This window comes from Rhipicephalus sanguineus, chromosome 8 (genome assembly GCF_013339695.2).
Source record: "Rhipicephalus sanguineus isolate Rsan-2018 chromosome 8, BIME_Rsan_1.4, whole genome shotgun sequence".
NCBI lineage: Eukaryota > Metazoa > Arthropoda > Arachnida > Ixodida > Ixodidae > Rhipicephalus > Rhipicephalus sanguineus.
Window position 1 is genome coordinate 160,555,454 of NC_051183.1, and position 22,370 is coordinate 160,577,823.

Genomic DNA, 22,370 nt, shown 5'->3' on the forward strand with positions numbered 1-22,370 from the left:
GCACAATCTTAAGAAGGTGGCAGTGAGAAACGCCACCAAGCTCATTTTTTCTGCACCCTGCGTTTTGGCCAGCATATGTAAGCGCGTTGCGCGGCTTGGGGATAGTAGGTCCAGGTGTAATACGGCGCAGGTCAACAGATTCACGATACATGCATTGTCTGCAGTATTCCCTTGAGACCTGTGGCAAAGAATATATTGGGCAATCGGACAGGTGTGTGAACGATAGGATGCGTGAGCATGCAAATTTACTTCCTACGGGCACGGGTGGAAATCCACTGATTCACTGCTAGGTGTGTGGTTGCGCCCCTCTATTCAGCAACGTTTTGGTGACTGGAAAGGCTAAAACACAAAGAGAGCATGAAATTATTGAAGCGTTTCAGATTCACAAACTTGGTCCTGATGAGTGTGTGAGTGCGCCATCTGTGTTTTTGAATGACAAGGAGGTCCGGTTTCTTGCCAGTGATCGGTGATAGGGTGCCTTTCAGTGATTCATGGTTGTTGCTGCGCATGCTCATATCGGTTTGTTGTTCGCGTCTTCATCGAATTAAAGTCAGTTGTTAGTCCAGCATCCTACCTGTTCCTGTCTCGTTTTTCTTTGCTCAGTTTCTTCTGCTTTCTTTTGGTGCTGCTGGCATTTTCTCACGGAGAACTATATAGTACCAACTTGCCCAACAAGGCACCCTAATGAAAAGGTAGCCACTTCGGGTGAGTGGTAGAATGCAAAATGTGCAAATAGTCTTCAATCAAATTTATGGTCTTTTTACATGATTCCATGAAGCTTTGACAGCACCAAAAACGATACCAAGCTCCTGAGGCAGAATTCCCTTGTACATGCAAAAGACATAGCACCTTGCCCGGCAGGAAGCGTCAACGATATGGGCAATTAAATCATTGGTGAGTGATGAAGAAAGGGCCCAGTGTGCTAGAAATGTACTTTAACAGGCCCGACTTTTGGCCTAGTTGACTATCCTTATAGACTAAAAGGGTATCGCATTAAAAAGAAACGATGAGCATGAAAAAGGCAAGCAGACAAAGGATGGGCGCTGCTAACAACTGTTTACTTGAGTCTCGCTCGGGTGCGTCACAGTCACACTGCGATGAAATATTATTTCTGTTATATTTGATTTTTTGCTGGTTTCCAGGGTGATGTTGCGCATGTGCAACACCATGACAATGTGTATTTAAACTTGGTGAGTGTAACTCAGTTAAACAGTTGTTAGTAGCGCTAGTCTGTTGTCTGCTTCCCTTTTTTTAGTGCTATAATCCTTCACTGTATACTCCTTCAGCGTTCATGAATAGCCAACTAGCCCAACATTCCATTCTGTTAAAGCACTTTATGTTCCTCACTGTGTGACCTTTCTTAAAGCCGTGGAAATGTTCGGGAAGCCGCTTCCAATGGAGTTCGACACCAGGGCAGGTGTCTCCATGATGCCTGTAGAAAAGTATCAATGTGCCTTTCCTTAAGGGTGTCTAGAACCTTCAAACGTATGTATGGCGCAAAAAGGGTGGGGACAAAGTGAAGACACGAACTGGCAAACACGCCACGACTATTTTCCTCAAGTAATGAACCAACTAACTAAGCAACTAGCCCTGTTCAATTGTATCTTTGTGTAGGTTTAGTGGGGAGCTTGAGCAAGTCAGTGCCAAGGCAAACGTTTGCATCAGATACAAGAGGCATGAACGGATTCTTCCGTCGTACCTGACAAGTGGCACAGCTCCAACGTTGATTATGCGCAACTGGTTCCAAGCTTTGGGCATTGGCATCGAAGGATTCAAGCAAATTAACGAAGTTACCTACTGATGTCAGCAATTTGATTGCTCATTTTCCTGAGGCACTTGCCCAAGGCATTGGCCCGTTCAAGGAATTTTCCGCCAAAATTCTTTTGCCTGCAGATGCAGTGCCAAAATTCTGCGCACCATGCCCACTTCCATTTGCACTGGTTGACAGAGGAGATTCTGAGGTTGCAGTGTGAAAACATTCCCACAAAGGGAGCCATGAGGGCAGCCAGTCGTGCCTCATAAAAAAAAAAGAAATGAATCTGTGGAGACTTCAAGCAAACAGTGAATGCTGTGTCGCTCATAGATACCTACCTAATTCCGCGTGCTGAAGAGCTGTGAGCAAGCATGTAGGGAGGTCTGAAATTTTCAAAACTCGAACTGCGAGACACCTGCCGGCAGATATCTCCGGATGCAGAAAGCCATGAATATGTGACATATTCATAGCCATGACACACACGTGGGTCTCTTTCAGCACACATGCTTACCGTTTGGTGGGCCTAAAACAGCTGTGTACTTTGATGACATTTTTATTGCAGGCATCGACAACAGAGACCACCACTTGGCAAATATGACGATCGTTTCGCAGAAACTTGTGCAAGTTGGCCTTAGGTTGAAGCTGGAGATGTGCTTTTTCTTCGCTCCAGCCTGGGGCACATCATATGCAAGCAAGGTCTGAAGCCCAGCCCTATGAAGATGGAGGCCATCATCAACACGCTGGAACCATAGAATGTGAAGGAGCTTCAAACGTTTCTTGGCCTGCTCAGTTTTTATAGATGGTTTTCGCGAAACATTTCATCAAGAAAGGAAAATTGACAACCACTTGTTTGTAGCACGAAGCCACAAGGAAATCCATATGGATTTCTCAGAAAGAAAGCCTCTTAATTTCCGAAAAATCCGTCCTGTTTGATCTCTGGCGGACCAGAATGAATTTTTCGGCAACTAAGCAGGTGGTGGAAGGAGCCCTTCCACCACCTCGTGGGATTCCGCAGAGCTGACCTGCAACAACCCAACAAGACTGCATCCCTTGCATTAGCAGCTGCTTGGTAGCAGGGTGAAAGAGCAACAGCAAGCATTCATCACAAGTGTAAGGCTCTTGGCAAATGCACCAGTCCTGGCCCACTACTGTGCTGAAAGCCTTGTTCCCCATTGCAACGAGTCTTCGTATGCTGTCAGTGCAGTTCTGGCATAGACCAAAGCAGATGGCACTGAAAGACCTGTAGCTTTTGCGTAACGCAATGTTTGCTGCTGAGTGGAACTACAGTCAGACTTACAAGGAAGGTCTTGCTTTGGTGTTTGGTGTCCACAAATTTCATCACTGCTTGTGGGAAAGGCCGTTCACTGCTCAAGGTGCGTCAAACCAAACATAACCAAGAGTCCTCGTGTGGGCACTCACACTAGCAAGCTATCAGTTCAAGCTTGTCTACAAGCTGGGCAGTATGCTAGGTCCCGCTGATGGACTCGGCTGGCTACTTCTTCCTGCAACCAAGGATTTCACACCTGCCGATGTCTTTATGTTGGAACAAGCATACCCAGACACCTGCAGTCAGACGTGCTGCGGTGAGGGACCTCATGCTGTCACAAGTGTTTGAGGCTGTCCGGGAGGCAGAGACTGGGGCCCTTACACAACGATGGATGTCTTGTGGGGAGCCCATGTCAGAGGTACTTAAAGGGACACTAAAGGCAAAGAACAATTTATGTCAGAGTGAAAGGTCAATGTGTGCGAACATCTAAAACGTCAAATTGTCAACAGCAGTGCTCTACTAATCGAGAAACTAAGATAAATGTAGGAATGATATGCACCACGAGTGGGACATTTTGGAAATGATCCCGATGACGTCAAGAGTCCAGAGTACAATTAACCACTAGTAATCAAACTACTTGTGATAAAAAAAAGGAACCTTCAGTGCATCACAAGATGTAATAAAAGGCTGGTTGTTCGTTTCTGTTTGATTCACGGAAAAAAGGACCTCTTGGCGTTACCATGGGGAACGGCGCGAGTGGTTCAAAAGTTCCGTTTTCGCTGAGCTACACTTCGCTCATGCGGTCGCATCTCAGTGGTAGTTTTGGTATCGCGCACTGCTGCCTGTGCTTGGCTCTCGCTATTTTCCCACTGCTGCTGCTGGCGAAGCTAAGCTCCATTACAGTGAACTATACGGTTTCGGAGTGGCCCGTGGCTGCGTCTTGGCAAGGTTGATGGCTGTTGTTACGCAAGAAACCGTAGCGTCGGCGACCTGGCAGTAAAGGCGGGAAACATTGGGCACGGCAACTGCTACGTCAGAAGGCCCATTCAGGCGGGTGATTTGAAGTGCGCTAACGCCCTGCGGACCACTAAAACGTGATTTTCTTTCAAAATAAGCGTTTCCTTGGCACGAAACAAGCACTATGGGGTTTCTCGAACACTTATTTCAACAATCAATGTCGGCTTAATATTTAGTGTCCCTTTAACCTTTTGCATGCTGGTCACCGTGAAGTTGAGAAAACAAGGTAGATTGCTAGGTCCCCAGTGGCATAACTAGATAGGACGGCGCCCATGGCAAATATATTTCCGCGCCCTTCATGATGGTAGTGATAGTGATTATTAATATATTAGTAATAATAATAATAATAATAATAAAATTATTATTATTATCATTATTATTATTTATGTTCAAGAAAAAGCCATCTGGCTGTTCTGGGGTAGCGTATGAGCGGTGTCTTGATTAATTGTTCGCTACAGTGGACTAAAGCCGTCTTGCACATCCACGCATCGTACGACACACCAGAAGTCCACAAGGTTAGAAAAAATGTGAAAGAAGAAGTGGACCTTGCCGCTGTCCTGTTGTCTCCTCGCTTTGCACGAAAAGTTTGTAAATTACATACAACCACACAAAAGAGATCGACAAAGTAGGCATGTAAACGGTTCTTATCGTTTTTGACTACATCACCATGAAATGTATTGTTCAAAATTATTTATGGCGTAGATCAAATCTGCATACTATGCCTACATTTTTTTTATCAATGCTAATGATGAATTCAAAAACTGGTTCCGGCAAACCCTGTTGTCGCTTGTATAATTGCCTTTTGGGGTGCCAGTGCTCATTTTGTTTGTGAACAATGGTTGCCAAGAAAAACGCGTTCTTTACGTTTGACATGGCGCACGCGCATTAAGAAAGGAGCTGGCCATGCCTCTAGGTCACACAATTCCGCCGTCGGCTGCAGTCTAGACCAGGGGTCTCAAACACGCGGCCCGCGGACCTCTCGCTGGCGAACAGCGGCCCGCACGTGACTCTCTTCGTCGCATGTTTTTTTTATTATTATTTTCTTAACAAGCGTGGTTATTTGCTACACAGGCATGACTTGTCTAAAGCATTTTCTTCTTGAGAGGACCCCTGCGATCAACATGTGTTGATACATATAACCGTGAAACAAAACTCTATATTTCAGACTCGTACGTCGTCCAGATTTTAGTCATTTTGGAGGTAGATATATGTTGTTGGAACGGCGGCGCCAAATCGCCTTCAGAAATGACCCATGTATGAGATAGGGGAAAGTTATTTCAAATGGTAACGTTATCCATTTGAAACATTAGCCTTCTTTTGTGTGTGTTTTGTGCCTCATCCGGAGTCTATATCGACCGGACTGCGTTTGTGATCACTACGAGAAACGTGTAGGGGCGTTAGTACATGTATATAGTCTTCAGTTTTTCGCAATTTTCTCGCTTGTTAAAGATCAGTTCACTGTAATAATGGCACGAATGTGATCGTAATAGGATAATTTGCCCTATTGAAGTTCTACTTCCTGTATCTCTTTGGTGCTATTGTGCACGAGGCACACCACTGGAGACACGGGCGCTGCAATCGACATGCTACGACATCACGATCACGTGTTGTCATCTTGCTTCACGGAACCTTGCTCTAAAGACGGGAAGCCGGTGGCCCTAGCACGTTTTTTTTTTTTTTTTTCTTTGAGTTTCCCCCCTTCAATCAGCCTCGTTTCACAACCAGTTCATGTGTACTGGCACCTAGAAACAACAAGAGCTTGGAAAGCGTGACCAATGTTTTGGTGATGCTGTTTGACACAATTAGTGCACCGCGCATGCAAAAAGAGCAGGTTGTAATTTCACATTTACGGTTTTATTTCAAGAATAACGAACATCACGACGCATGGCTGATAAAAAAAAGCTAGCTTAGAGGGGTCAATGAGCCGAAGTCCTGCGCACGTGTTTGCAGCAAGCACTTCCGAGAAGGCGACATTGTCTGCAGACTAGGCACGCAAATGTTTATTTGGTGAGCGACAGCGAGTTCACAAATGACACCTCCCTCTTCACGTGAAGACGCCCACACCTCGAAGACTTCTAAAAAATTACTTCGGGGACGTTATTCCTCATAGCCAACCCCATCCTACGCACGCTGATCGGGGAAAATGTCGCGGGGAAGGTACCGATACACAGATCAAAATGAGGAGGGGCGACGCACTTTAATGGCAGAACGCAGTCTGTGAACGAGTTTCTGATTTGAAAAAGACAAGAAAGAAACCTCGCAGGAAAGCCCCTACTTAGTTCTTTTCATTTCGTTATTTCATCCCGACGTTTGCCCATGAAAGCTCGCCGTGAGCTTGGAGACTGACATGTCTGATGAGTTGGTAAAGAGCTGCTCGATCGCAACCCTTAAGCAACAAGACCGTGGGCAGCGCTTTACCTTTCCGATTTTCAGTACGGTTATTGCGTGTGGAAGAACCAAGGTGGTTTGGGCCGAGCCAGAAGAAAATGAACATTTCAAGCGACAAGTTCCGTGGCGAAGCTCGAAGGATGTTTGGAAGGTTCAACCTCCCACTGCCCCGATAATATTACATTTTGTATATGTATGTACATGCACACACATACAAAAACATGCCAGATCACACATAAAGGGAAGTCAGAACCCCAGAAAAAAAGTTTTTGTCAACGACCCTGGATAGGTACGTTCATGGTTAAAATCATGCTTATATGGAAACGAGCTTCCACCGACCTTTTTATCTTATTGCTTTTCATGGGCTTGGATATGAGCAAAAAAGGGGGGGGGGGGAGAGAAAACGAGAGGCACTTCGAAGTCGTGGCGCAGAGACGTGCTAATACAAGGGCTGCAGAATATAGCGCAAGCCACCACCTCCTCGAGAACAATTTCAAGACAGAAGATACGCTGGACCAGACGAAAAAAGGCAGTGCTGCTTACGGAGACAAAGAGCCGACAAATTGAATGTCGGAAGCTTCCAGAAGATTGTGTTTCGTTTGTTGAAGGAAAGGGGCACCATTTAACTAGTAAAAGGAGTCACTAACCTCACGGGTGGTATACCAGGGGAGAAGGCGAGAAAGGTCGCCCCTGTTGGGGCGACCTCTCCACGAGGCGCGGGGCGCTGGCACCCCGTTTGTGTCCTCAGGAAGTCCCCGAGCGCATGTCAGGCGGACTCGGCTCGGCGCCCCCTCCCAAGTGGCGCCTGGGGCACTTGTACCCCCCTGCCCCACCCTAGTTACGCCACTGTAGGTCCCACCCTTGTTGCCAGGTCGTCAAGTATGTAGCCTCAAAGAAGAAGAGCGAGGCCCAAGCTCAGCGGCAAACGTGCAACTGGTTTATTCCATGAATCCAAAACTCCCCTAGCCCCTCCCTCCTTACACTTTTTCTGCTCGCAGCAGTAGATGGTATTAAGTAGGCGGTGGCGCTACTGCTGGTAGCACTGCACTAACAATTTTCACATCTCGTTGAGTGTGTTCTGGAGCGCCAGTTTTGTGGTTTTACAAAGCTGGTCGGACAAGTGAGCGTCCAGCAGGCCCATGACAAACCAGTCATGTAAGAGGCATTCCTTGACTGCTGCCGATGTGTACTTGCACTTTGTCACCGTTTTGGAGTCCGGTGTAGAAGGCATCTGTGTACATGGGTGCAGGGTGTCTACCGACCGGGAAAACCGGGAATTCTCAGGGATTTTGGGTAGTCTGGAAATTCTCAGGGAAAACTCAGGGAAATTGTGCTCCCATCAGGGAAAATCCACAGTAACTTTATTCAAAAGGAAAGAAAGTCGCGGTAGCGCTGGCTCGATATTTTGTGAACGCATTTTTCAAATCAAGCGGCCGCTGCGGCAGCGGGAAAGTGGCGCACCTCGATGCTGTCATCGCCTTCGGAGCGGTGAAGTGGGAGAGAATCCGGCTAATGTGTCGCATGCGGGAACCATGAACCACGGCACATCGTATCGCGCAATGTTTCAGGGTGTAATTCTGTTACTACGCGGTGTAGTTCTGTATTCTTTCTCACGCGTGCTGTCCGTTAGCGCCCGATATGGTGTTTTTGTTATCGCCGCGTGTCATGTAACAAGCATGATTAGTTGTAGAAGCGGTAGCAGTAGATGTAACGAGCTTGAGTTATCTTGCAAGCGATCGCGATCGCTCAGGAAGCGGATGTCTTCGACAAGGCTGGTATCTGGCAAGCCATCCCGATCGCCGAGAAAAAAAACAACGCTTGTTGGCTGTTATCGGAGAGCTCACTCGCTCTGATCCCGAGCTTCAAAGATGCTATTTAGGACTCCGTGAAGAATAGAATAAATTTCCAGGCGAGAGCTAGCGTAACTAACGGGCCCATTCAGAGCAAGTGAAAGCTTTTTTTCTTTCTTTTTTTCCCGATGAGGGCACCGCTGAAACAAGTTTTACGCAGTCGACCGATATTTTTTGGGGCTGCAGCTGGCAATTACCAGCCACACCACGTGGGTGTTTGCTACAAAGCCGAATTACAAAACTTTTCAGAGCCAAGGCATAGCGGCGACCGAAATTCGCAATACCGGCCTGGTCCCACTTGCTCGATTCGGCGCGCGATGTCGGAAAACAGTAACGTTTCCACCATAATCGGATGTGCCGTAATTCAGGCTGTTGCCGTGCTTTCATGCGATCTTAGCCCGCAGCTATATTGCTTTTTTTTGCGATAGCAATTATGTAGGCACTCCGACGCGAATTTTTTTTTCCTTCGCCATATCTTCCTTATCGAGTTCAAATTGCGATTACATCACCCCGCGCGTCGTATGCTCCATGTGCGAGTGAAAGCGCGCGAGCGCTGCCGACGAACGGGGCTTAAGCAGAGATGAAACGAGCCGACCGTCTCATTCGCGCGATGGGCACACGGAGATAAGAGCCGGCGGGTTGTGGAGGTGGGGGGGGGGGGGGCGCTGCGTGAGTCCGACAGGAAGTGCGTACTTTGTACCAGCGCGCGTGGTCGCGTGCGCCGCGGTATCTTTAGTGGGGATCAGCAGACGGCTCATAGCTTTGTAGGTGTTGCGCTCTAATTGCAAAACTTCCGTTGAAGCCATAGCAGTGGCGGATCCAAGGGGGGGGCGGTAGCGGCGATCGCACCCCCCCCCTTTAAGCCAGCCCCCGCCCCCTCCCTTCAGTGCCTGTCGTCCACCTCCTTTGTCAGGTTGCCTGTTGAGTTTGCCCCCTTTTTCAGGTTGCTTTGCCTGTCACTGCCCAAAAGGGGTAAAGAGAATCTTGTCCCTGCTCTCTACCTCTCTCATCGCTCTACCCTTTCCTGCTTTCCTATGCACATTTACGACGAAGGCTTCTTAGGCACCACCATAATCCCCTCTAGGCTGTTGTAAATATGCGTGACCCACCAAAATGCACTGCTGAGCGGGGGCTTCAGCCTTTGTACCTCCCCCCCCCCCACCAACTGGGTACCTAAATCCGCCCCTGAGCCATAGATAGGACACTTCTCTTAGTGCAGCGGCTGCGTTTCCTGAAGGAGCAAGCTGCTAGCCTATATTCATATAAAATTCCTCATTGTTGCTATCGGATTTACTATTTTGCTCTTGCGGTGAAACTGTGACTTTTTTTTCTAACGTGGGATGGTTTTCGATGTTGTGCGTTCGTGGAGAGCAAATGGTTCGGCTGGGGAACATGATAGCAAAGGCGTTGCATTGCTCTGGGCAACGCGCAAGGATATGACAACCCGCAGCAGCAGAACAAGCGCAATTCCACAATGCATTATACCCGCATTTGTTTCGTCTTTAGATGTGACACTCTGGCAAGGCATCTAACTGTGATTGCTGCACCACAGGCTCAACAAAATTGATTTTTTTTTTCACGCAGAAAATAAAAAAAGTTTTTTCATGTCGCCATATTAGTCGAGCATTCTTGTGGCATTTTCAATTTAAGATTAATCCTTCAGTAACTATGCCTTGCATGAAAGGTCGAATTTCAGCTTAGCGAAGTTTCGATATAACGAAGTGAGTTGCTGCTTTTACCAACTTCGCTATATTGAGGTTTAACTGTTCTATGTACTATTCAAATGGGATTAAGTCGTTTTTATTTTCTAACGTGCGTATTAGAGAGTGACATAACCGAGCGATATGGTCTCTACCCATCTTGACATAAAACAAAGTTCTGTTTCACTCAGGGAATTTTGCAAAAACACTCAGGGAAAACCTGGAAAACTCAGGGAATTTAGAAATGTCAACTCGGTAGACACCCTGGGGTGGAAGCTGCTGGATTCATGCATTCTTACGAGAACGGTTTCATGCATTCTTTTTACTGGGTGCGCAGATTGGCAGGCCTGGATGTCTGTCATGAGCAAAGAAAGTATGACCTGCGCTTGAGGGCCTATGCAGTACGAGAGTGCAAAGACGGTGGTTTCTTTGGCGGCAGTGGTGAGACCAGACGCGATCGTGTAGTCCTTGAATTAGAGTAGCCACGCTGTCCATTGAATGAAAAAAGGTTGGGTAACGCCGACATAGTTGCAGGCAGCTCGGTGTTCTGCATGACACCGTGACACAAGTGGCGGGAGTGCTGTTACAACACCCCCGTCACCTCTACGTGGAACGCAGCACTGATTGTGATAGACATTGATACTAGCCGTTTGCATCTGCAGCAGAGTTGAATCAAATTGGCACTTGATGTCACAGACGAGAAGCCACGTTTAGTCACTAGGTAGGTAGCCGTGCCTGCATTTCCTGGAACGCTGTTGCTAGTGGCAAGTGATTAGACGTGTGCAGACCTGTTGTCAGGAACATGGAAGGTGGTAGTGGTTTTCAAGCGAGGGCAGGTGGCTGTCTAATGAGTATGCTGCTTATTAGGTAAATGTAGGGTGTGTTCTTGTTATGCGCAGGTGACGAGGCCTCCACAGTGGAAGCAGTGTGTATCGATGGAGCCCAGCGTACACTGGCGGCTGGCTTGCTGTCTGGCCGGCTTTCACTCTGGGACCTGGGCTCACAGGCCGAGCGTCAGAGCTGCGTGCACCCTGCAGGCGTGACACGTGCCGTCTGGCAGGGACCGCACACCATAGTCACGGGATGCCTGGACGGTGCTGTGCGTGCCTGGGACGTACGCACCCCGCAAGAACCAACTCTCTGCTGGAGGGCACACCGGCACGACATCTTAGACCTGGTGCTGTCTCCAGACGGACAGCGTGTGGTGAGCGTGTCCGACGGTGGCATCTGTACCGTGCACAGGTTCGCCTCACCCGACTGATCTCGTCTTCACTGACCACTACACTGCCGCCTTCTTATGCAGTAAAAGTTTTGTTCTGTTACAAGTTCTTTTTTGGTCATTTCATTTGCTGCCTGCACAGTGGCTGATTTGTGTAGTTTCTTGGGCTGCCTTGTCTGCACAGCAAGTTTTGTAGTATGACTTGCAAAGTTAATGAAATGTGCCCGTACACATAGAAAACAAGGGCTCGTATCTTACGATGTTTTTTTTTCAGTCTGCACTGATATACTCCGTAACGACCAACTAGCTCACAGGTACATTTCAAGTGTTGCGAAAAGGTGAGCAAGTACGCCTGCTTATGCTGGGTGGAACTTTAATGAATGAATGAATGAATGAATGAGTGAGTGAATGAATGAATGAAGCTTCAATTTTTAATTGTGTGTGAGAAAAGGTTGCCAGATGCCATGCACAGTGGGAAGGAAGGAAACAGAAAGGGAGCTTAGCCAGTGAAACTTGCGGTTGGCTACATTGGGAGATTAGGGAAGGGGATGTAAAGTATCATCACCAAGGTGCTCGAAGAACAAGAGAAAGACGACTTCACTGCTGTTTCGCTTCTTCTAATAAACTGCTTTGGTTCGAAGCAGTCACTGGTCTTGATCCCCTTATCAATGGTGCCGTGACCAGGATCAGTACCTCCCTGCCCACAAGAAAAATCAACCTGCCATGGAGCAGCAGAGAAGAAAACAGCGGATTAACCGACAAAAACAAGGCGGGCTGCATAAGCATCGGAACGGCTGAATGACGAGGAAGGCGTCATTGTTACTTAACTAAAAATGAGCAAGGAAGTCATAACAAAGATAAGGAAAATGCTTCTCTCTCAGATCACGCAGCTGATCAACAGAGCCGAACAGCAAATTAATGAAGGAGCTAACTGGGAGCAGTTATTCACGATGCAGGTGCAGATTAAAGGAATAAGGGAAAGCCTCAAGAGTGCCAACGAAAATGGACAAGTTTCTGACAGAAGATAGTGCCAAAGCTGAATTTGAAAGAGTTACAGAATATGACATGAAAATAACAACGATCTTGTCTACAATAGAATTCAGACTTCGAGAGCCTGTACAATCAAATTTAAATGACAGGACAAGGCAGATGGCACCATCAGCTACAGGAAAAGGCGCAATGGAGCTAGCTAAGCCCCCTAAGCTTGAAAAGATGAAGTTTGGTGGAAGAGCTTTGGAGTGGAACCGCTTCTGTGCTCAGTACGAGTCAGCAGTTCACCTGAGACCGGCATGGGACAGAAGTTCTATTATTTGTTAGCACCGCTAGCCGGAAAGGTGACTGCTGCTATAGAAGGTCTGCAGCACTCGGCAGAGGACAATTATGACGAAGCCAGGCTGTCGGAAAGAAATGTTTTTCGATTCGTTCCACCACAAAAAGTTCCGTTCCATTCCTGTTCCGAAACGGTTCGTAAAAGTTCTTATTTGTGTGCAAAAATTTGAAGTTAAAGTAAGCATAAAAAGTATTGGATTTGTGGTATAGTTAGTTGCGCTTCTCTTAAGAAAGTGGGACAGGGGTAACATGTTCTTCCCACATTCTTCTGAGGAGCAGAAGTAACTGTACTACGAATTCCTACCAACTAGCACAAACCAGTATTAATTTCAAAGTCATAGTATTTATTTTCTCAAAAGTCAGTTGAACTTTTTTATCGGGCCCAGTGCTTTGTGTCAAGGGAGTGAGCACGATCTCAGAAGCAGCACGTCATTGAATGTACTACTCTCTGATGTGCGAGACCGTTGTTCTGATAAAGAAATTGCCAGGCCTGCGCAGAACACACAGCACAGTCAGCGAAAGCTGGAAGAGTGGCTTTCTAGAGACCGTTGTAGACTCTCTTGGGACAACTAGTACAAGTACACATTCAAGGTACCCACTACGCTTGAAATCATCATAATTTTTCTTGAAGTAGGGAAGCACCCACTATGGCATTTTTGGTCATTCTTCGGCGAATCATGGTACCCACTACACATCTGTAAGGCATTATGTGCACTTTGTGCTGTGACTGATGACGATGAATTATGGCTGAGCCCATTGTAATGGGTTGGAAGGATTCAACGACCGACTTGTTACGCAATTCACAGTATGTGACACCAGGCTGTTATTTTACTCTTCTGCCACGCTGTATTACATATGTTAACACGATTCCTTGCCCAACATGACACATGTATAGAGTGTTTTTGCGAAGGAGTGTCAAGCACCATCGTGGCTCTGTGGTAGAATGCTCGACTTCCACGTAGACAGCATGGGTTCAGATCCCATCTGACCCAAGAAAGTCGTTTCTCAATTTGCTGTTGTGACCTCATAACAGCTTTTTCTGTAACAAACTTCAGTGCCGAGAATGCCTTCTCCACGCTGGCCTGCATGGCAAGCACATCCACTTGCGTTAATATAAACATCTTTTGTTGTCACTGTTTTTGTTTTTCGCACAATTTCAGCATATCTTTGCTTTGGAATTCCTGCCTGAGGTATGCGCTAATACTGTATCCTGAGATATGCATAATTGCTTATGTTGCATGAGCTCAGTTGTTCCGGATTGCCAAGTTTTCTCATGAACTGAAAAATGATTTTAAAAATTTCAGTTTCACATCGGCACAAAATAATAGAGGAAGTTTTGGTTACGTTTTCGTTCCGGTCAAAAATGTCACTTTTTTTCGTTTTCATTCCATTCCGTGACACTGGACGAAGCAATCAAAATACTGCAAACAACGTTTGGAAATCGCGAAGGATCAATTGAGATGCACATGAACGAGCCTTTGAGTTTTGAGAAAGTGAGCTCTGCTCAAGATACTGATGACCTGAATAGGCTAGTGCAGAGAGTGCAAGTCAACATATTCGCACTCAAAACACTGAAAGCGGAAACCAAGAGCTGCACGCCAATATTGTTGCCAGTTTTGACAAGAGCAATTCCACCAGAATTATCAGTGCAGTTTAAGTCGAAGGAAGCTACGACAAACAGTCCAGCTATGGAAGACGGCGCCCAAAGCGGACAGGCCTATGTTATTCTCGCAAGAGCCAGCATCTTTTCGGGAAGAAACTCAACAGCAGAGGATAACTGCAAATCAAAGGGATAACATTTTGACATCTTAACCGCACACAAAATACGAGGACAGAGGGAGGTATGACGACACAGGCGGTCAACTCGTTTATTCATGGAAAGACGGAGCAATATATAGGGACTTGAGACATGCGCGGCAACTGTTACATTCACTCATCAGCCTAGTGGGGCAGACACTTATCAAAAAACATATTTTGGATTTAGATAATCTAGTGGATGTAATGCTTACACAGTCACCACTTTTCTTTCTAATATATAATAGGCCTTCAACAGCTTTCGGGCTGTCTGATCTTGGCTTCTGCCCAGAATCTTGATCTCATGAAACCGCGGTTCACAGGCGCAGTCATTGCAGTGCTTCCATCTTGAATGAATAAATGTCTATTAGTGGGAGTGGATATAAGTCCTTCTTCGTGATCTTGTTCAGGCGACGGTAATCGACACAGAAACGCAGAGTGCCACCCTTCTTGTGCACCAAGACTACTGGTGATGCCCATGGACTCTTCGATGGTTGAATGATGTCATCCTGCAGCAATTGGTCGACTTGTCGCTTCACAGCTTCTCGTTCTCGCATTGAAATCCGGTAAGGACTCTGTCGGAGTGGTCGAGCATTTTCTTCCATTGTGATACGGTGCTTAGCAAGGGGCGTTTGTCAAACCCTTGATGACGATGAGGAACGGTCCTTGTATTGCTGCAGAAGGCATCGGAGCTGTTGCCAAGCGGGAAGACTTGGGTTGACAGGTATTGGGGTCGTCGTAGCTTCGTCAGAATTCGAAAAGGCGAACGCACTGCTGTATGTGTTGGCCTTTTCTTCGATGTATGCAATCATCATGCCCCTGCTCAGGTGTCTATCCTTGGCTGAAGTTCGTTAGCATCACACTTCCTTTTCCTTCATGCAACCGAGCAATGCCCCTTGCGACGCACATGCCACGGTCCAGCAGCAAACGCTGATCGCTCTCGATGACGCCTTCGATGTCTTCAGATTTTTCAGTGCCGACGGAAATTATGACTGGAGCGAGGCGGAATGGGTGACTTGATCCTCGTGCACGTTCAAGGCACGTTGACATGGGTTTGCACCAGGCGGTGTCGCTTTGTCCGACGAGAGAGTTATCGACTTGGTTCTCAAATAAACGACGGCGCCGTGATGTTTTAAGAAGTCCATGCCAAGTCTGATATCCCTGGAGATATTTACCAGGATTACGAAGCTTGCAGGATAAGCCCTATTATTGGTGGTGACTCTTGCTGTGCAGATTCCAGACGGCGTTATTAGATGTCCTCCAGCCGTCCGCATTTCGGGGCCTTCCCAAGCAGACTTAACTTTCTTCAGCTTCGCGGCGAACGACCCACTGACGATGGAATAGTCGGCCCCATTGTCGACGAGAGCGGTGACGTTGCGGCAGTCGATGAGAACGTCGAGGTTGCTAGTTCGTCGTCTTGCGTTGCAGTTAGGCCGTGGCGTTGGATCACGGCTACGTTGGTTTCTTCCGCTGCTTTCACGTGATGTTGTCAAGTGTTCTTCTGGCCGCGAAATTTCGTCGTCAGAGCTCCGTTAGGCTTGCGGCGTATTAAGATTTCGTCGTGGCGGCGGTGGCAAAGGATATTCGGTAATTCGTCGTACAGCAACCGCACCTCAATCGGTTGCTGCCCTTAGTTTCCCGTAAATGGGCTGGCGGATCGGCCGCGGGCGGGGCTGCTGTACTGCTGGCGTTGCGGTGAGGTGTAGCGGCCTGGTGACGGAGAACGGGAAGGTCGTCAAGGTGTCCACCGCGCTCCTGCGAGGTAGCCTGCGATGTCGCGCGGTCGCTCGCCGCTCTGTGGATGTGGCGCGTTAACGGCGAAGCCACGCAGCCCCATCTCGCGGTACTGGAGTGGCAGTAGGTGCAGGCCGGCTTCCCCACAGTGGTAGCGAAGCGGGCGGTGGTAAGCGGACGTCGGTCCTCCTCGGCATGTAACGCTGGCTGGCAGTGGCGGAACTGCGGCTGTGCGGCGTCTTGGCGCTGGCGCGGGGTGGAACGCGAGTGCAGACAGCGCAGCGTAGGTCATGGCTTGAGGTTGAGCCTGCGTTGGCTCAGGGACCCGTAGTGGCAGCTTATTTTTGTCTGTTATGATTTCCTCAATCGAGTCCACTTGAGGCTGCGGTGAAGTTTGCTGCTTGCGCAGCTCCTCCCGCACGATCACTCTAGCTGATGGTTTCCCGTAGGTCGTCGGTGCCTAGCGAGTGTGCTGTAGCGGTTATATTGCTTCGTCCGCATCTTGAGTGACTTCTCAATTGTTCCAGCCTCCGTGAGAAATTCGATGACTGTCTTCGATGGGTCAATGCGCACCAATCCTGCGAACAGCTAGGTTTTGTTTCACTCCCCGCTTAAGGAAGCCACCTTTTTTAGATGCGAAGTATCTTATGGCGGAGTTCAATCCGGTGGTGGTGGTGGTGTGCGGCGTGACCACCCTTACTGCGCATGTGCATACCCTCTCCACTCCCCTCCCCCTCTCCACTTGCCCTCTCTCCCCTTTCCCTCTCCACACACCCTCTCCCTCCTCCCCTCCACTTCCCCTCTCCCCTTTTCCTCTCCCATCCCCCTCTCCACTTCCCCTTTCCACTCTTCCTCTGAAACGCGCGGGCTAGACATGCCGAAATTCTCTCCTGCGCAACGCCCGGATGAGCACCAGCGCATACGCGTCCCCTCTCTCTCCTCTCCACGCTGCCCCCCTCTCGCACGCCTGCCGACCGCGTTCCCCGCTCGCCTTGTGAGAATTAACGGCCAGGCGAGAGGGAAGACAAGACGCGCGTAGCGTTCCTCTTCGCGTTCCACGACGCGAGGTCGGTAGCATACCCAAAGAACGCCAACGGAACGCGATCGTGCAAGTGCTTCGGCTTCGCATCGCCTCATGGTCCCCTTTAGCGGGAAATGGTGTAATTTTTCTTCTCAGGCGGCTGGCAGCGTCGGCCAGGCGGAAAAGTCGCGTCATCTCTCATGTGAAGATGACGTTTTCATTTGATAGCTGCACTCTTGTCTCCAGCAAAGCAGAGGTCCTTTGCTTGCGGACGACGCTCGTAGAGCTGTCCAGGAATATGTGCTGCGAAACAGATCCCAGTTTCCTTTGGGCTCAGGATTCTCGAACCAGGTCCTTGCTGCGTCTTCCAAGTAGAAATAAACGTGACGTAACTTGCCGTTAGAGTCCCAGTTGTCGAAGATGGCGACACGATCGTACGTTTCCAGCCAACTCTCCGGGTTTTCAAAAGATGATTCCCAGAATGTTGGTGACTCGATCCTTGGCTGCTGCAGCATCACAGGCGTAGGCGATATATGCGTGCTGTCATCGTCGCTGACGTGGACGACGGAGAAAAAGCCTGGGGAGAAAAAAGTTCGCTTCCTTCTGCGGGGAGCGAAACAAGACCTGCTCGCAGTATTGGTGCGCAACCCACCGAAGACGATGACACATGTTCGTTTTTGAGGTCAAAGTATCGGTAATTGTTTGGCGTTTCGGGAAGGGGCCTGTACTCTGGCTGCAATGCTAGCTGCCTGCGCCTAGCTCGACGTTCCGGATGTCTTTAGCCTCTCCTTGTTCACGGCTTTGCGTACGGACGATGGATGAACCAGCACCTCCACCAGATGGCACGTGGTCGTGGTGGTGAAGAATTAAGGCTCCAGCAGAAATCGGAAATACGTAACTCCTTATTTGGGCGAACTGCCCAGAAAATGAGAAGTGAACGTAAAAGCGATTCACGCTGTAAATTGATAGCGGCAAGAACAATCGTCGGCCATCGAGTAATCTGATGTGCGGTGAGGTGCGTCGGCATTTATACACATGCGGCATCGAACATTCGAACCTTATCGCCGGTGCTCGAGTAAGCTCTCGTATAAACTTGACTACTCGCGTCCTGCGTATAATCTTAGCAGAATAACAATCACGAAGTTTCTTAAACATTGCGGCGCGGTCTGCGCCGAGCGTTGCTAACAGTCTTTACGGGTGTAACCCGAACACAAAAATAAGACAATAAACACGCGTGACAATATATAAAGGAAATAGGAGCTACAAAGCCAAGACGCGACAAGCAAGACCACTGTCAAAGGGCGATGTGTACTGATTCACACATCGTTTGTTTCTCTCTGTACAAGAAGAGGAAATGGAGCAAAGGCTTAGAAGTTTGACAGAAGGCCGTCGTGTTTCACTGCTCCAAATGCAGAGAGGCACGCAGGCTATCATAAACAATTTGCAAATGCAAATAATAGGAATGCGAAAGAAAAAAAAGGTACATGTGCAAAATAATTTAACTTATATAGCAACAATAAAGCACTATTAGTGGTCTGCATACGTTTACAAAGCAACACTTGTACCGTTAAACATGCTAGTAAAACAATAGATGCGAGTGCCCATCGCCCATATAAAAAAGAAAGAAAACAAACACTGAGATGCCTGGGGAAAAAAGACAAAGATACGTTTAGGAATAGTCACACGATGTAGTATTTGCACCAGTAAAAAACACGAGATTCAACATAGGCAAACAGGAAATGTAGAACAATATTCAAGGAAATTTAATGTTATTTTTAATCAGTACCATCCTAATCATTTGCTTGGAGACTGTGCTCTACACGCCTAGAAGACTGTCGATTATATTTAGAAAGGTGGGTACCTGAAATGATGTGTGTTGCCGTCCGTAAATTGTTCAAATCTTTGGAGTTCTAGCATATATGTACGAAAAGCATACAGAAAACCCCGAGGATCCTGCGAACAATAAAGTCTATTGCGTTTTGTATACTGGAACAATTTAAAATAATAAGTTTGACTGGCTTTGAGCATAAGATACTTCAAAAATAGCGGTTCAGTCACGTATGGGGCCATGAAAAGTCTCACAGAATCAAGTTTGGAATGGTTTGTTAGTGTCCCCCACACAAGCGCACAATATGAGAGTCGCGAGTAGAAGAGGGTGTAATAAAGCGTATTTTTTAGCCACAGTGCTATGAACTTGCATAAGCATCCAATGCTTTTACTTAATTCTGCTGTTAACTTTGCTATATGTTCATTCCAACATAAGTCTTCCTGAAACCACACACCTTCAACTTCTGAGTCTTAACCTGATCAAATATATGGCCCTGGCAGGTAATACACCTGTTTAAATTTCTTGGCTTATTCACGGGGTCAAACACCATGTATTTAGTCTTATTAGCGTTTAAACACAATTTGTTGAGTTTTAGCCATGATGAGAGCTGGTTCAACAAAAGATTCACATTCCCTTCAAGGTCGACAAGAGAAGAACCTTCGAAAAAGATGTTAGTATCGTCCGCGTACATTACTAGTTTGGGGCAATCTGGAATGTGGCGAAGATCATATTATAAATTATAAATAAGATGGTACCCAGAATTGATCCCTGTGGCACTCCTTTCTTCACTTCAACGTATTCTGATGGCTCGTTATTTATGCTTCTTCACAGCGTCCTTGAGTTCGTCGTCCAAGTTGAAGCACTTCCCTATCATGTGTTTTTTCAGGGAACCAGACGCATGGAAATCGCAGGCAATGAAGGATGGCCATGGCCATCCTTCGTTGCCTGCGATGGCCATCCTTCATTGCCTTCGATTTAACACCTGCAGTTTAACACCTTCTGCTGTCAGAAATCGGATAATGCGCCGCTACTCCTTCTGAAGGAAAAAGTTGTAGCGCAAAGCAACACACGGACAGACAAAGAGGATGGAACTGGCGCTATGTCTGTCCGTGTGTTGTTTTGCGCTACAACTTTTTCCTTCAGAAGTCATGAACCAACTAGCTCAAAAAACATTTTGCTAAGATGCTACTCTTTAATCGTCAAACTTTGCGATGTGAACCCATCCTGTCCTCACACCAGTGGCGCACCGACGGGGGGGGGGGGGGGTTGTAACCCCCCCCCCCTGAGGCCGACCTGACCCCCCCCCCCCCACACACACACCTTGTAACTGCTTCACGGTCATTGTCACCGAGAATCCAACGTACACGTTCAAGGCCCTTGTTGACATTGTCGTTTCAATTCAAGAGGTAGTCTGAGGTCGATTTTCTCTCATTTACTCCAGAAATGTGTTGTATTCGCTCATCTACTCGTAAACTGAAAGAGCGCAAACCGCGTGCTCTGTGGCTCTGCGTTCACTTCCAGTGAAGCAGCTTTGGACGAAAGAAAAGATGCTTTCACGGGTCGTCAGTTTGACGCCTCTTCTTTTCTTGCCCCCTCTGATTACTGCAATAGAGCAAGGAGATATTTCGGAATCTTCGAAACAAGCTATTGTTTTTTTTTTTTTTTCATTTATTTGATTCTCAGAGGAAGTCTAAAAGGGGCAGTGTACGATGATAATGCGCCGTGTGACTTGGCCACAGACATCGGTGCACAGTGCATGTGACATCAAAAAGTATTGTGTATAGCAGCTCAGTCAGCTGTGTACGCAGTGCTACATACATGTTTGTCCAGAACAAGAGTTCGCACTGTTGGCCGTTTATAACATTATTATCCGGTTCACATGGGCAAATCTAATGCACTTACCTGCACACATGCAAATTATACCAGGTTCACTGGGACGCTTCTAATGCAATTAGAGATTAAGATATCAAGTGCCTAAATACCATTAAATTGTCGGCCTCACATGGCTTGATTTAGTGACACTAATGGCACGATGACGAAGTTGCGCAATAAATATATGTTGGTTTTGCCTTGAATGTGCAACTTTTTTCAAATTCTACGACATAAAACTCATTTTACAGAAATAACAAGCGCTTTAATGTATATTCCATGTCCTTACTCGCTATGGAAACGAAACTCGCTTAAGCGTGATGAACAAAAAAAAAAAGCGTGATGAACATTTCCTGTTGCGATGAAGGTGGCGTTCTCGTTAATTTTTCTTAAATCCTTCATATTATAATGAACACGAATTATGTCCGTCATGGAGCACCTTTGTTTTCCTTTAAATAGTCAATAATGTATACACTCTCCTTGCCGACAAACATTCTTTTTTCATCATAGATGGGCTCTACAAAACACAAAATGAGAATGAAGGCACTCATTCGACGGCAAGCTCTAAAGTATATAGCCACGTGTCACCGCTAAAATGCCCTTTATATTTACGGTCTTACCAATTAGCTTCACTTTTTACGTGCAAACGGGGTCTAACGTAATTCAAATTGGCAGGACCGAATCGAGGTAACTATTGATTCCCCAAAACGAAAAAAAAAGATAAAAGCATTTGAAGCACTCACGCCTACCGGGAGGTCAGTGCTCCGGTACCTCAAGTACAGCGAGACGTACATCGCCGATGCAGACCGGAAAAAGCGCATCCCGCTGGACGTTAGAGAGTCCCTCTTCATCGCGCCTATTCCGCGCAACATGCATCCGACATTCCATAAAGGTAGACGAAAGGTTCGAACTGACGCTATTAAGCGAAAGTTCAAGGAAGACCCGGACGCCCGCTACACCGACGCTGCCAAGTATCCGCGCAGAAACGCGAACGCTGTCAGCGTCGTAGACTCTCGAGGCCGAGAGTTAGCGTCGGCCACGGTCAAGGCACACAACTCAGAAGCAGCGGAAGAAGCGGCAATCGCTCTCGCCACAACCACATGTACAGACGCCGCGGTGATCTTCACCGACTCGCAAGCAGCTTGCAGGAATTATGCGAAGGGCCGCATTTCAGCCGATGCACTTAACATCATAAAACGGCGAAGCACTCCACTCCCATACGCCTGTATAATATGGGTGCCAGGACATGAGGGTCTACAGGGAAATGAAGCGGCCCATGCCGCTGCCCGCGAGCACGTCAGCCGGGCTGTCCTTGACCCACAGGATACCCGACCCATGGCTGAAGAGGTGGAGGCGGTACAGAACACCTATTCGTCGCTACTTCAACACTACAGACTGGAGCGACGGGTGTACCCTCCACCACATCCAAAACTGACTAAAGAAGAAAGCGTGATCATCAGACGCCTGCAAAGCAACACACACATACATGGAATATTAATGCACCGCCTCTACCCAACGAAACATAGCTACATGTGCCCGCTCTGCGGCGTACCGGACACCCTGGCACATTTGCTCCTGGAATGCCCGTGTCATGTAGACCT

The 22,370-nt window shown here is 47.6% G+C and overlaps 1 protein-coding gene across 1 annotated transcript in view; it reads left to right on the forward strand.

The window, feature by feature from the left end:
- The window catches only part of LOC119402436 (angio-associated migratory cell protein), a 55,828-nt gene extending 44,532 nt beyond the window's left edge, over positions 1–11,296 (forward strand). The window contains exon 4 of the mRNA XM_037669590.2: positions 10,875–11,296. Coding sequence (XP_037525518.1) covers positions 10,875–11,236 — 362 coding nt within the window. The 3' untranslated portion in view covers positions 11,237–11,296. The remainder of the gene's footprint in view (positions 1–10,874) is intronic.
- The last annotated feature ends 11,074 nt before the right edge of the window (positions 11,297–22,370 follow it).